This window comes from Canis aureus, chromosome 32 (assembly GCF_053574225.1).
Source record: "Canis aureus isolate CA01 chromosome 32, VMU_Caureus_v.1.0, whole genome shotgun sequence".
In the NCBI taxonomy this organism is placed as follows: Eukaryota; Metazoa; Chordata; class Mammalia; order Carnivora; family Canidae; genus Canis; species Canis aureus.
The window spans coordinates 32,031,074-32,045,041 of record NC_135642.1 but is presented as its reverse complement, the minus strand read 5'-3'; the positions used below and the strand labels follow the sequence as shown (position 1 = coordinate 32,045,041).

Genomic DNA, 13,968 nt, shown 5'->3' with positions numbered 1-13,968 from the left:
TAATTTAAATGATTCTTTTTGGGAAAAAGAAAGAAGGGAACAAGGACAGAAACAAAACCTCTGGATATCCCCTGTGTTACAGTTATCACTTTAGAGCCACTCTGAAATCACAGAGGGGAAAAACTCAACACCTAAAAATCTAAAGCAAACTGAAACAAATGAACTTAGCAGTGTATCAAGTTGATTGCATAACCACAGAAGAAAAATGATTTCAAATAACTTTGAAAAACTCTTTTCACTGTACATCCCTAGTGAGATATGTCTTAAAGATAAAATAAACCAGAGAAGACATATCAAATATTGATAACATTATTTTAAAACTATACCCTCTTCTCTCTAAACATATAAATACACACATACTATAAAATTAGGTTATTACATTATATAGAAGTAGGATGTCATAAATAGAGTAAATTAAATGCGTAATAATTTTAGCTATTAGAAATCAAACTTTTTAGCATGAAATAGATTAAAATAAAGCAAAAAAAAAATGTAAACCTTGTAGTCTTTCGTTTGAATTGGAAATACTGACCTGAATGTCTGATTCATTCTTTTCCTGGAACACATTTTTTAGTGTGTCTACTGAGGAAGCTAAGGGCAAGGACCATCTGGTGGCATTGTCAGGGCCTCAGTCAGCCTCTGAATACCATTTCCCACTAAAAAGGAATCAGGGATCCCTGGAGAAGTGATTGATTCTAACTCTGGGGCAGGAAATGTATCAAATGTTCTTGGGGCTTCTTATGCCTGAGATCAAAGAAGCTATCAAAATGACACTAGACTGGCATCAAGGGGGTAATCACTGGCCAATAACAGGATGATTTTTTTTTTAAACCTTATACAAAGGAAGAGAGAACAATATAATGAACCCACCATCCAGCTCCAACAATTTTAATGCACAGCCATTCCTGACTCATCTACTCCTTCACCCTATCCCCTGCACTGGATTATTTCCAAGAAAATCCTACACATCATATAGTTAATTTCTTGTGATGGGGTAATTAAAGTATCAGAAAGAATGACGACTGCAATGGGTAAAAACACAGACATATAAAATCCCATAAAAGTCCTTTAAAGTAATCATGGGCCACCTTAGCAGGTGGCTAGGCCACCAATCCCAACTGGAAACTGATAAATGGAAACTAACAAAGTTAACAAATACAGAAGGAATAAAAGGAGTCCAAAGTCATCATTTTATAGCTCCTATTGAAATAAGCAATAGATCAAAATATGCCTGAGTAGTTGCTAAAACCAATTAAGTGACAAGTTAATGGAGAACTTTATAGTAATAGTTCAGTCTGATTCAAACCCACTTAATCAATTTTACTATTAATAAAAGTGGGATAACCCCGACAACATATGCCTCCTAACTAATGCAATAGAAAGTATAGAGCACTCTCCAGGAAGTATTCTTGGCAATAAAAAATATATAATTTAACCTGAATTTAATTAAGATGCTAGATCTAAATATTAGTTTATAAAGAGAGAGAAGAACATGTTAAGTGACACCATCAGGATACAATGGTAGGTCATTTCTATAAAAATAGCCCAAGTTCCTCACAAATAAATGGCTTGGTGTTAGATGTGAAAAAGAGGAAACAGTAACAGGTTAATCGAGTTTCAAAAAAACGTATTTACTACAAAACTACAGTAATAAAGACAGTGGAATACTGACATAAGAATAGACAGTTTAGTGGAATAGAATCAAGAGTCTAGAAATTAATCTTTAACTTAACAATGAGTTGATTTTCAATGGGAAAAGAATAGTCCTTTTAACAAATGATGCTGAGACAACTGGATATCCACGAGCAAAACAATGAAATTGGATCCTCTACTTCACACCAAACACAAAAATTAACTCAAAATGTATTAGAGACCTATATTTAAGCTAAAACTGTAAAACTCTTAGAATACAGGAGTAAATCTCTATGACCTGGAGTCAGGCCAACACTTTAGATATAATACCAAAGTACATGCAGCAAAAGAAAAAATAAGTAGGACTATATCAGAATGAAAAATTTGGAACTCCAAGTGATATCACCAAGAAAGTGAAGAAGCAGCTCAGAGAATGGGAGAAAATGTTGCAAATTAAGTATCTGATAAGGGACCTACGTTCTGAATATGTATGAACTTACAACTTAGCAATGAAAAGACAATACAATTTTAAAAGGGGGTTGGAGGATCCCTGGGTGGCGCAGCGGTTTAGCGCCTGCCTTTGGCCCAGGGCGCGATCCTGGAGACCCGGGATCGAATCCCACATCGGGCTCCCGGTGCATGGGAGCCTGCTTCTCCCTCTGCCTATGTCTCTGCCTCTCTCTCTCTCTCTCTCTCTCTCAATATGTGACTATCATAAATAAATAAAAATTAAAAAAAAAATAAAAGGGGGTTGAGGTTATCTATAGAAACCTTTTTCCAAAGAAATACAATTGGCCAAAAGCACATGAAAATATAACTTTAGTAATCAACAGAGCAATTCAAAGAAAAGTTACAGTATGATACCACACACCCACTAAGGCTACAATACAAAAGATGCACAACAAGTGCTGGTGAGGATATGGAGGAATTGGAATTGTCATACATTGCTGGTGGGAATGGAAAATGGTGCAGCTGCCGTGGAAAACAACCTGGTAGTTCCTCAAAATACTAAACAGCAATTCTACTCCTGGGCTCATATCCAGGAAAAACGAAAACATGTCCAAACATTTGTACATGAGTGTTTATAATAGTATTCCTAATAGCCAAAAGATAGACAGTGCAAATGTCCAGTCAACTGATGAATGGGTATATAAAATGTAGTTGATCCATACAATAGAGCATTACTCAGCAATAAAAAAGAATGAAGTATGATATAAACTCCAACATGGAAACACTGTTAAGTGAAAGAAACTCATCAAAAGAGACCATAAATTGTGTGACTCCACTTATACGAAAAGTACAAAATAAGCAAATCTATAGAGATAGCTAGGATCAGTGCTTGCACAGGCTGGGGATGGGCGTGGGGTTACTGAGGAGTGGCTGCTAACAGACACAAGGCTTATATCAGGAGGGAAAAAAGTACTCTAAAATTAGATTGTAATAAATAAATAAATAAATAAATAAATAGTGAAATTAGATTGTGTGATGGCTGCTCAATCTTGTGAATACACTAAAAAAAGGAATCATACATCATAAATGGGTAAATTATAAGGTATGCGCACTGCATCTCAATAAAACTTTTCTTTAAAAAAAAAAAAAGTGTCAACCAAAAAAAAATTTGTAGGCCTTGCTTAAATCCTGATATTAAGTAAAACTGGTATTTTTGAGAGACCAGTGGGGGTGGGGGATGAATTTAACAGACTGGATATTAGGTGGTATTACAGATTTACTGTTAATTTTGTTAGGTGTTAGGACAGATTTGTGGTTGCATAGGTTAGAAATTTAAAAAAAATTTTTTTTATTTGTCAGGAAAACATACTGAAGTATCTATAGATGAAATAATACACTGCCTGGAATTTGTTTTCAAATACCCCAGCAAAAAAGTAGAGGGGAGGTAGGGTAAGGCCAGATTCTGACTACATTAACACTTGAAAAATGGAGTCTGGTCAACTTGCAAACTATTTCTATTAACAAAAGTTGTAAGTACATTTTCTGGAATTTCAGGGGTCTAGTGGCAGAACAATCCGGATTTCTCAAGAGGCAGGAGAGATAGGGTCTAAGAAATATCTAAGCAGCAGCACAGTGGATTTCTATGATTAAGTGACTCCATGGACAAAAATGGAATTGGTCACTGGAAGGCACCAATGCCACAACAAACAAACAGAGTCACAGAGAAATAAGTAACGTAGCTGAGGTCATGGGACTTGTTAGTACCCGGAGCCTCTGACCTCCCAGAACAAGAGCAGACCCACCTGACAGCCCAGATGTTTCAGAAGTTTTCCCCCAAAGCACACTGAAAATGATAGTGAAAAAGCATCACAAGTGGGCCACTGGACAGTATGTGCTAGGCTACCAACCAAGGGGGACCTTGCCAGATGACAGGGTCTAGGGACCAGGCAGGGTTAGAATATGTTGGGCATTAATGGCAAGAAAGTTCTGTGTGGCAACAAGCTGCCTTCTATCCCAACTCTGCAAATTAACCCTCCCATTTTTCAGCAGGTACAAAAAACAACTTCCAAAAGCTTGCACTAGAGGTGTTACTCTTGATGTCACAGGAGTTGATTTGGGCGTTTATCGTACAGTATTTTAAAATATGAAGTGTATGTGTGCCCATGTGTGGCATGTATTTTTCCCCAATAAATCAGCAAAGTGCACAGTGTCAGCTTGAAGCTGGAAGGAGCATGCAGCCTGTCATCACTGCCTGCCAGCCAGCAATGCAGCAGTTCCAGCTCACTTGTTGTTTTGATTACCAACCCCAAGCCTGGAAAGCTCTTAAGCATCTGGGACAGGCATACAAGTGAAATCTGTCAGCCTTCTTTGAGAAAATGGGTCAGAATGTCAAACCTGATTGGAAATTTCTCTCTTAATTAAGCAAGCTCTGGCCAAGCAAAGTCCCTCCCATTGCCTCCTTCAGTATTCCCACTTTAAAAGGGAAGGAGTCTCCTCCACCAAAGGCTACCACCAGCCTTTTAATAGCACCTTTTCTGAGCAGTGTAAGAACAGATCTTCCTCTTCACTAAAAGGGCAGGCGAGTCCAAGCTCTTCTTATACCCGAAGATCCTAGGGAAGTTGAAAATTTACAGCCAGTAAATTCTTCTCTCACGAGCCCCACTTCTGTTCTCGCCAAGTCAGCTGTATTTGTTCTCCACTTTTGCTGTTGGCCATGCATCACATAATAATGTAATAAACCAACAGAGCCCATAAACCGCTAACAGAGTACAAAAAGAAAGCTACTGAATGCTTAAGATAAATATTTCCAAAAGTTATTAGATGTGAGACAACTATAAAATACTAAAAAGAAAAAAAATCATGAAAATCTAAAAATAGCTCACCCTCAGATTGCTCCAGGATGGTCTTTAAATTCTCTCCTAGATAATGTGGTTCATACAAGGAAAAGAATACAGAACCCCAACCAGGGGATCTACACCAAGAAAAATCTTCGGTGTTTCATCAAAAGATGAGTAAGTAAATGTTAGGTTGAAAGTTTAATTATAGTGTTTCAGAGATTAAAAAAAAAATACAGAATCCATGATGTCTAAGAATTGAAAGCGAGTGAGTGTGTGCAAGCAGAGGGAGGGTCAAAGGGAGGAAGAGAGAATCCTGAAGCAGACTCTCTGCTGAGCATGGAGCCCAACACAGGGCTTTATCCCAGGACCCTAAAATGACCTGAGCCACTCATCTGACTGAGCCACCCAGGTGCCCCATGGATTCTGTACTTTAAATGTCTTTTTGGATTATCGACAGTCGAAACCATGTTGATAGAGACTTTCTGCTATCAACAGCTGTTTATTGAAAGTCAAACACTCTTTCGGGTGCTTTACATGTATAAGTCAATTAAATTCTGGCAAAAGCCCATGCAAGAAAATATCCCATTTTGTACAAAGAACATGAGGTTCAGTGACACTATATTGCCCACAATCACAACCATCAACTTAAGCCTCATCTATGGTCTCCAGAGACCATGCTCCTACCTATTCAACACTCTGGTCCCTCCGAACTACCCTTTAGTCAAAAGACATAATATGTGATCAGTATTTCAGAACCTTGGAACAAAGATTAGGACAAGAGAAATATCCAATCAGATAATGGTAAAAATTAAAGAGTGTCAACTTTTAAAAAAATACCCAGAAGCCATTAAATGAGAGGAGAACTTAACACGTTTGGGGGTTCAGGGTTTTGATTCAAATCTAGATGTTCACGAAACCTCATTTTCTTTTATAAAATTAAAGCTGTTTGTTCAAGTAATTCCAAAAGAAGGGTCCTATAGGGCAGCCCGGGTGGCTGAGCAGTTTAGCGCCACCTTCGGCCCAGGGCATGATCCTGGAGTCCTGGGATCGAGTCCCACATCGGGCTTCTTGCATGGAGCCTGCTTCTCCCTCTGCCTGTGTCTCTGCCTCTCTCTCTCTCTCTCTGTCTCTCTCATGAATAAATAAATAAAATATTTTTTTAAAGGGTCCTATAAATGTTCTATACTCTAGCAAGAAGTATACAACTACATGAGAGTCAGCTGTGATTTGGGGGAAATGTGAACTACTTCTCATCCATCCCAGAATTGCCACAAGTACATGTCCACAGGCAAGTCACCACTTCTCTGAGCTGGTGTGAGAGTCTAAAAAGAACATAGGGGGCAGCCTGTGTGGCTCGGGGGTTTAGCGCCGCCTTCAGCCCAGGGTGTGATCCTGGAGACCTGGGATCGAGTCCCACGTCAGGCTCCCTGCATGGAGCCTGCTTCTCCCTCTGCCTGTGTCTCTCATGAATAAATAAATCTTTAAAAAAAAAAAAAAGCTAAAAAGAAAAAAAAAGAACATAGGCCTCCTTCCTAGGAGTGTTATTGCTCATAAATGGAGCAACAAAGGAATCAGGTGTTTATCCAGCAAGGGTGGAAGCTTAGAAGGGAGGTAGGTAGTGAGGTACAGCAGGGACATTATCAGCCACAGGATACCGGAACACCCAGATTTCCTTAGTCCAGCCTTCATGGACAGTCACCAAATGACCAACAATAACATCTCAAATTTTGTATCACGTAAGGTTCTTAAAATGTGGCTCCGAGGCCCAGCAGCATTAGTACCACCTGGGAATGTGTCAGAAGTGCCAAGCTTTAGCCTTTGTCCTAGACCAGCTGAATGAGAGGCTCTGGAGATGAGGCACTGCAGTATTATCAAGCTCTCTGGATGACTCTGATGTATGCTGACGTTGGAGAACCACTAGCAACACTGAGCTGAAAGCTCAAATGATGGATTAGACACACTTGAATTAGAAGCCAGATGCAAAGATGAACATACCTGCATGACTGAGGGTACTGGTTAAGACCTGGCTAACTGCGGTGAAGAAGTGGGAGAAAGGAAACATCTGTTGAGCTGGAAAGCACTTAGTGGGGGGAAGAGGTGGAAAGTAAAGACGACAGCATGGGAGAAGCTCAGGAAATGGTTTGAGGACCTAACCTCACCCACACAGCAGTTCTGTGCTCCAGAACCAATCCCAGTGCCCTTTTATCTAAAGACAGGAACCCATCGAAGGGCTTAAGAGGCACATGGAATGAGATCAGTTCAGTGGTACCTGGTTTGAAAGTTCTGGAGTCTGAAAATAACTAGGGAGGTAGGCACCAACATAAGGAGGCTGCTGCTAGCAGGTAAAGTGAAGGTACCACTGGATGGCCATGACCTCCTCAAACTGATGGGAGCCCCACGGGGTGGGGGTGGTGGAGGTGGTGGTAGGGGTGAGGAACAGGAGGTTAAGGCAGAGCTGATGAAACACACAAGCTGAAATGCCTCCTTCACCATTAGTTTGAAAACACGATCTATAGCCAAATTATTCTGAAGACTAACTCCAAAGGAGGAATAGGAGTTTGAATAAATGCCAAGAGAAAAACTGACTCGAGGCCCCCTACTACTGCGTCAAAAGCTTTGTTGACTTAATTGTGTTAAGTTTGTGGTGAAAAACTTCCAAGTCCACTCTGAATTCTTCAACAGAGGTTCATAGATTGGGTTGCTTTGTTCTTTCAGTAGGTACATCCCAGGCACATGTCGAAAGGACTAGGGGCTATGGTCATCAAGGCTGAGAGAGGTCCTAGCCCGCTCCCCACCTGCCTGCATCCAACCACTGGGTCACCTCCCCTGCAGCAGAGCCATGAACTCTTGCTGTCTGAACCTCAAGGCCTGGTAATTTTGCTTTGCCAGATGTCAGAGATCCAGATTCAGTGAATACAAACAAGCTTTCTCACCTCACATGTACTCTTTGTGACGGTTTCTAAAAAATTGTTAATTGTAGAAAACCTTGGAAATACATATTGTCATATTTGCTTTATGATTGCTATTTATTTTTAAAGAAATAGATTAGAGATTTAGCTGAAATCACATACCATCCTTCTTTCTCTCCTTAACTGCACTTTCTTATAGTTTCCATGCATGTTTGATTATGGTCCTACTTCTCCTTGTACCTATAAATCTATTATTTCTTTGTATTTTTAAATTTACCGAATTCATTCTCTGAAATGTCTTGTTTCCTCTGTAAAGTACTTTGATGTTTTCATATATTTAAATTTGTGCCCATCTAATAGACATGAAATGCTACATTCTTATTGATTTTGCATTTGGTTTACTTATGAGGCTGAATATTTTTCCATATCTTCATAAGCCAGTTGAATTTCCTCGTAAGTACCTGTTGCTATCCTGGGTGGTCATTTTCTCAGTTTTGTTTTTCTGAGAGCGTGTGCAACCTGCACACGTGCACAGGGGCAGGCGGTAGGGAGTGCCAGAGGGAGAATCTTTTATTTTTATTTTTTTCCAGAGGGAGAGTCTTAAGGAGGCTCCATGCCTGGTGCAGAATTTGATGATGATACTAAGATGACAACCTGAGCCAAAAACAAGAGTCAGCCACTTAACCGACTGAGGTACCCAGGCCCTTCCCCTTTTTTTTCTTTTTAATTATTTCTGAATAGTAGTTCTTCATAGTATATATTGCAAACATGCAAATTTCTTCTTCCCACACTCTGGAGCTTCACTCAATTTGGTAATATATTTTTCCTATTATTTTAATTTTAATAAAGATGTTTATCAACCTTTAGAACTCTTATCACCCAGTATCAGTAATAGAGTATTTTAATTACTATAGCTTTGTAAGAAATGGGGTATTTGGGTGAGTCCTTCAATTAACCTTGGTCATTCTTGAGTCCTAATGCATATTAATTTTTTAGCAGTTTTATTGAAATATACATAAGTTTTTACTTACTGAAGTATAACATACAATGTCCTATTAGTTTCAGATATACATCATAGTGATTTGATATTTTTATACATTACAAAATGACCCCTGCAATAAGATAATCTGTCACCAAAGTTATTACAATATCATTGACTATATTTCCCTATGCTATACATTTTATTCCCATGACCTATTTACTTTGTAACAAAGTTTGTGTACCTTTAATCCCCTTCACCTATTCCAATTCAACAATCCCACTTCTAGGTATTTAATGGAACAAAAATATCAATTTAAATTAATGTAACAAACCACTTCATTTATTCTCTTCAATGAATTTTATCATTTCATTGGTTAGATCCTAGAGTTTTTTTTAGATACCTCTATTCATAGATAAATCATACTTTTGGTTACAAAAGGTCTACCTTTTTAAACTTAAAATATAATACATGATTTTATATATAACTTTAAAATAGTATATGTACATGTAATTTTGTTCTACAGTCCTGTAGGTGAGTACGAATACTATTGTTTGGAACTAGGTAATGATAAGCAGTTATATATTTACCTTTTTTCCAGGGACTTTACTCTTATTAGCTCTAAGAACTTTCTCTGTAGATTGAGTGGATTACATATGCAGATAATCCTATCATCTTTAAATAATGACAGTTCCATTTTTCTAATTCTGAAATTATTCATCTTTTTCTTTATGTTTACTTATTATCTGCTCCTCTGTACTAGAATGTAGGTTTCACAAGGGCAGAAATAATTGTATTTTTACATTATTCCAACTCCAGTGCCTAGAAGGCATGCCATAAATTGTTCAATAAATGTTATATCCTTAGAAGATACTAGTTCTAACTTGCAGCTACATCTAAATACATGTCATGTTGGATTCTGTTAATGTTTTATTGATTTGGGGGAGGGCATCTCTATCCAGTTTAAAAGTTTTCCACATCTATATTCAATTTTGGTATTTGATTCTACTAGTTCCAAATTAAGTTGAGGAGGGGTTTTTAAAATTTTCTTTCTATTCTCTAAAATAACTTGGACCTAAGTTTTCATTTGTTGTTTTGTGCGGTTTATTTCAAACTGATAAGGCAATTTCTTTCAAGATTAGAGATCTACTCAGATTTTCTCATCACCCATTTTTAATTTTCAATTTTTTTGGCTTCAAGCTTTCATTTCATTCTCTTATGATTTTTAAAATCTCTTTATCTGAAGTTCTGCCCCATTTTCATTACCAATAATGCTTATTACTCTTTGCCTTTTTCTGCTTGTGTTTTTCTTGATCAAACTTACCAGAGATTTACAGATTTATTTTTCCAAACAGCAGCTTTGGGTTGTGTTAATTTTATGATTTCAATTTCATTACTTTCTTTTGACTAAAACAATTTCTTTCTTTGTTTTCATCTTGTTCTTCTCATCATTGAGGAAAATATGTTAAATTATTCCACTGAAATTTCATATCTGAAGTTCTCCTTATACTCTATCTTTCCTTTAAATATTCTTAAGTAATGTCAGGTGCACACAGGTTCACAATTTATCATCCCGGCAAATGAGTCTATCTTTGTAATGACCTTCTCTGTTTTTACTTAGGTTTTCTTCGTCTTACAGCCTACTTTGTGTGACATTAAATACAGCCTCTCCAGTTTTAACCAGTTTCCTGGGACATCATTTTCTATGTGTCTTTAAAGTTTCCTGTGTCCTTAAAATAAAAGTATGTCTTTTAGAAATACTATAGAGCTAGACAATACAAGAATCCTTATTAATAGTTAGATTTAAGGGTGCCTTTAAAGGGGGGCTCAGTTGGTTAAGCATTTGCCTTCAAAGGAGGTCATAATTTCAGGGTCCTGGGATGGAGCCCTGGCATCAGGCTCCTTTGCTCAGCAGGGACTCTGCTTCTCTCTCTCTCTGTCCCTCCTACTCCACCTCTCCATCTCCATACACATGAAGTCCTCACAGAGTTAAAGAACACCATGCAGCAGGCTTTCTGCAATCATTTTCTGAACTTAGAAGAGCAGGAAGTATATACATAATTACTGGATTGTGTTGTGCATATTTCATGCTCCGATGAAATATTCCTTTCTGAAACTCTTCGCAGAGGACTTGAAGGAAAGTGTCATGCAGATCGAGTACATCAGACTAGATTTGGGAGAACTGGCTGTTTTCTGGCTCCTAGCTCTTTCTTCTGGTTCTGTACCTTATTTCCATCTCTGTCTCTCTCACACCTATTTTCCCCATATAGAGTAGACAGGGAACAGTCAATAATCCTTAAATCTCTGAAAACTCTGAAAATCTTATATAGTCTTTGATTTTCATTGTTCTAAATAAATACTTTCACCTCGGTGGTACTGAGTCCAGAAACCATTAAAGGGTCTGTAGAAGGATGTGGAAGGCCTTATAGAAATGTCCACAATAGGCAGACTTGAGCAAAAGTGCTATACAAATTTTCAAACAAGTAAGACACGTACTCGCGAATGTACCTCATCCAGAAGCTATGCAAGTGATATTGTGGCCTGGCTGTATCTTCAACCTGGTTCTGTGACAAGTCTAACCTCTCTACTTTTTTTTTTTTCTCTTAAACTCTGAATTCATTCAAGTGGATAGCACATATGAAAGCTAGCTGGAGGAAAACAAGGGCTGGCAAACATGGCCCAGCCAGTCACCAGGGACGGCTCCGGCTTATTATCCCTGAACAGATTCTGAATTTCCAATATGTAGTCAGGGAAATGTGACCCCGTCGTTTTGTTTTAATTAAGAGGAGATGAATATCCTCCGGAAATTTTACCTGTACAATACATGCAATAATGTATACAATTAAACATCTACATAAAATGAAAATGCCTCGTTACCTAGACTAGATTTGGTCTAATTAAAAAGTAAATCATATTCATAAGGAAAAATAATTGCCACTAGGCATAAGCTTGTTTTAATTTGGAACCTGCATAAGGATACACATACCACTAGAGGCACGAGCTTCATATTATAATCTCAGAAAAAAAGGAAACTGACTGAATACGATTATGTAATCTTGCCTACCAGAGTTAAAACAAGGGGCATCTTTAGTGGAGTGTAGGTGTGCAGCATTCCATAGGCCCCAAACTGCAGAAGATACTGTAATAGTAATATCAATGCTATGATACCGTTTGTAATCCCCATACAAGTAAGTCATCTCGGGTATCACAGAAAAGAGAAAGGCCAACTTCCCATGGTTCCTGAAGGAAGGAAACCAGACTGATTGGGTAGAAATGGGTCCTGAGGAACATTTGGCCACATGATTTATTTGGAGGATATAAACAAAGTCAGTGACAGGACATGTGTAGAGTCATTCTCAGACACAAGGTCACTGCACAGTATACTCTAGACTAAAGCATCACTTTGGAAAGTCTCCTTGGGATTCATTAGCCACAGGGTAGAGAATTTTTGGTCACAACTCAGTTTAGAACCAACACCATGTTGGCCAAGCATCTCTACTACCAGGAAAGAAGTCAGATTTTCTTCTTACTCTAGGACATATGCTGGTCCCAATTACTTCCCACCAGAGTAAAAGTGGGGCCAAGGACCATAGAAGCACTTATGTGATCCTCTCCCCTCAATACACTTGGACGTAATGCAATGGATGCCCTACTCAACACATCCTATGTTGGCATATCCTATAGAAAAGTGATGTTGGCTCCTAACTGGCCTTCAGGTCAGGTCCCACTATCAAAGCTTCTACAAGTTGTACTTTAAGTGATAGCAGGATACTGATCATGTCAAGACACTGAGTATTTGTGAGGAGTGGTGGAGGGGGCTTAGCCAAATGTTTCATCTGCTCTAAGAGGAAGCAGAAGAGAAAAAAGTGCCAGGGGTAGGGGGTTGGGGTGGGGAGCAGGTAAAGGAATGTTACCAGAGGAAGAAATACATCAAACTCTTGGAGAAGCTGAACAAAACAGAAGGCAAGAGGACTTTTAACAAAAGGAGTCTATGTGTGGTTTGGCCTGTCTGCTATGTATTTCTAGGAAATCCAGCCCTAAGGTCCATGTTCTGTGAGGCCATGATTTATCTGTAGGTTTGTTTTCTCTCAAATCTCCAAATATTGAGCTCTCTCCCAAAACACTCCATCATTTTATGCAAGAGAACCAAAGACCAGATGTATGCAAGAGAACCAAAGACCAGATGCACTTTCAGAGCAATGAAGAAGTCTTAAGATCGTAATAAAGAAGGTGAAGCTCTTTTATGCTCTGATGTTCTAATATAGGAGAATATTGAAAAGAAATTAAAGATGAGAAAATCTGGCCTCATATGAAGAAGGAATGTTCTAATGGGAAGAGATTTCACAAGACGGAGGTCCTGAGTTCCTCAACTCCAGAGATATCCCAGGACAGAGAGACAATGTCTTAGCAGGATGCTAAAGATTGTGGTCTCCATGGAATCACCTTCTGCCAGAACTTGGAGGAGTAATCATCACAGTCATTCCAGCATTGAATTTCCAGGCCTCTTTGCTATCTCCAACATCCACAGATGTGATCATCTACTCAACTGAGGCAAAATTAACAACCCTACAACTGACTGAAGCTAGGGTATGTATTTTATGTAGCTGGCTCAAAAATAAATAGTGAGGAGAAAAGAGGAAAAAAACCCCAAGAGGTTATTTACTCTAAGAATCCAGGTTTGTGTTTATGTTCCACGTGAGGTCCAAATTGTATCTGGGCTTGAAATCCTCCAAACTCACAAGCTTTCTCGAAGGAGACGGGGTGGGAGCCATTCAGGATGTCATCCCGAGCCTGAAAGACAAGAGGAAGCAAAAAGCATCAGGAGCTTGGGGGAGCCATGCATACTCTCCAGGGACACATTCCTGCATCTGAGTGCATCCCCTCTGTGTGGCAAGGGAGAGAGCCAGCCAAATAGGACACAGCCAGGACACTGCGGGTGATTGTGGCACAGGAGGAGTGAGGCAAAGGGAAAACAAGTCCTTTCCTCAAACTGCCTATAGATAGAAAACATCAGCAGTATCCAGAGAAAACTAAAGCTTTAATATCATCAAGGAAGTTAGAAGTGATCATGAAAAATAAAGAGGCAAAGGGAAATCCTTGTGATTCACAATATACTTTTTATGGCCCTAAATCATTAAAGCTAACAGAAAAATTACCTAGA

At 38.7% G+C, this 13,968-nt stretch overlaps 1 protein-coding gene across 5 annotated transcripts in view; it reads right to left on the bottom strand.

Annotated features, from left to right (window-relative positions):
• The window catches only part of TLN2 (talin 2), a 426,778-nt gene that overhangs the window by 171,513 nt on the left and 241,297 nt on the right, over positions 1-13,968 (bottom strand). For all 5 annotated transcript variants that reach the window (XM_077881335.1, XM_077881341.1, XM_077881336.1 and 2 more), the window contains one exon: positions 13,471-13,598. In XM_077881335.1, coding sequence (XP_077737461.1) covers positions 13,471-13,598 — 128 coding nt within the window. The remainder of the gene's footprint in view (positions 1-13,470; positions 13,599-13,968) is intronic.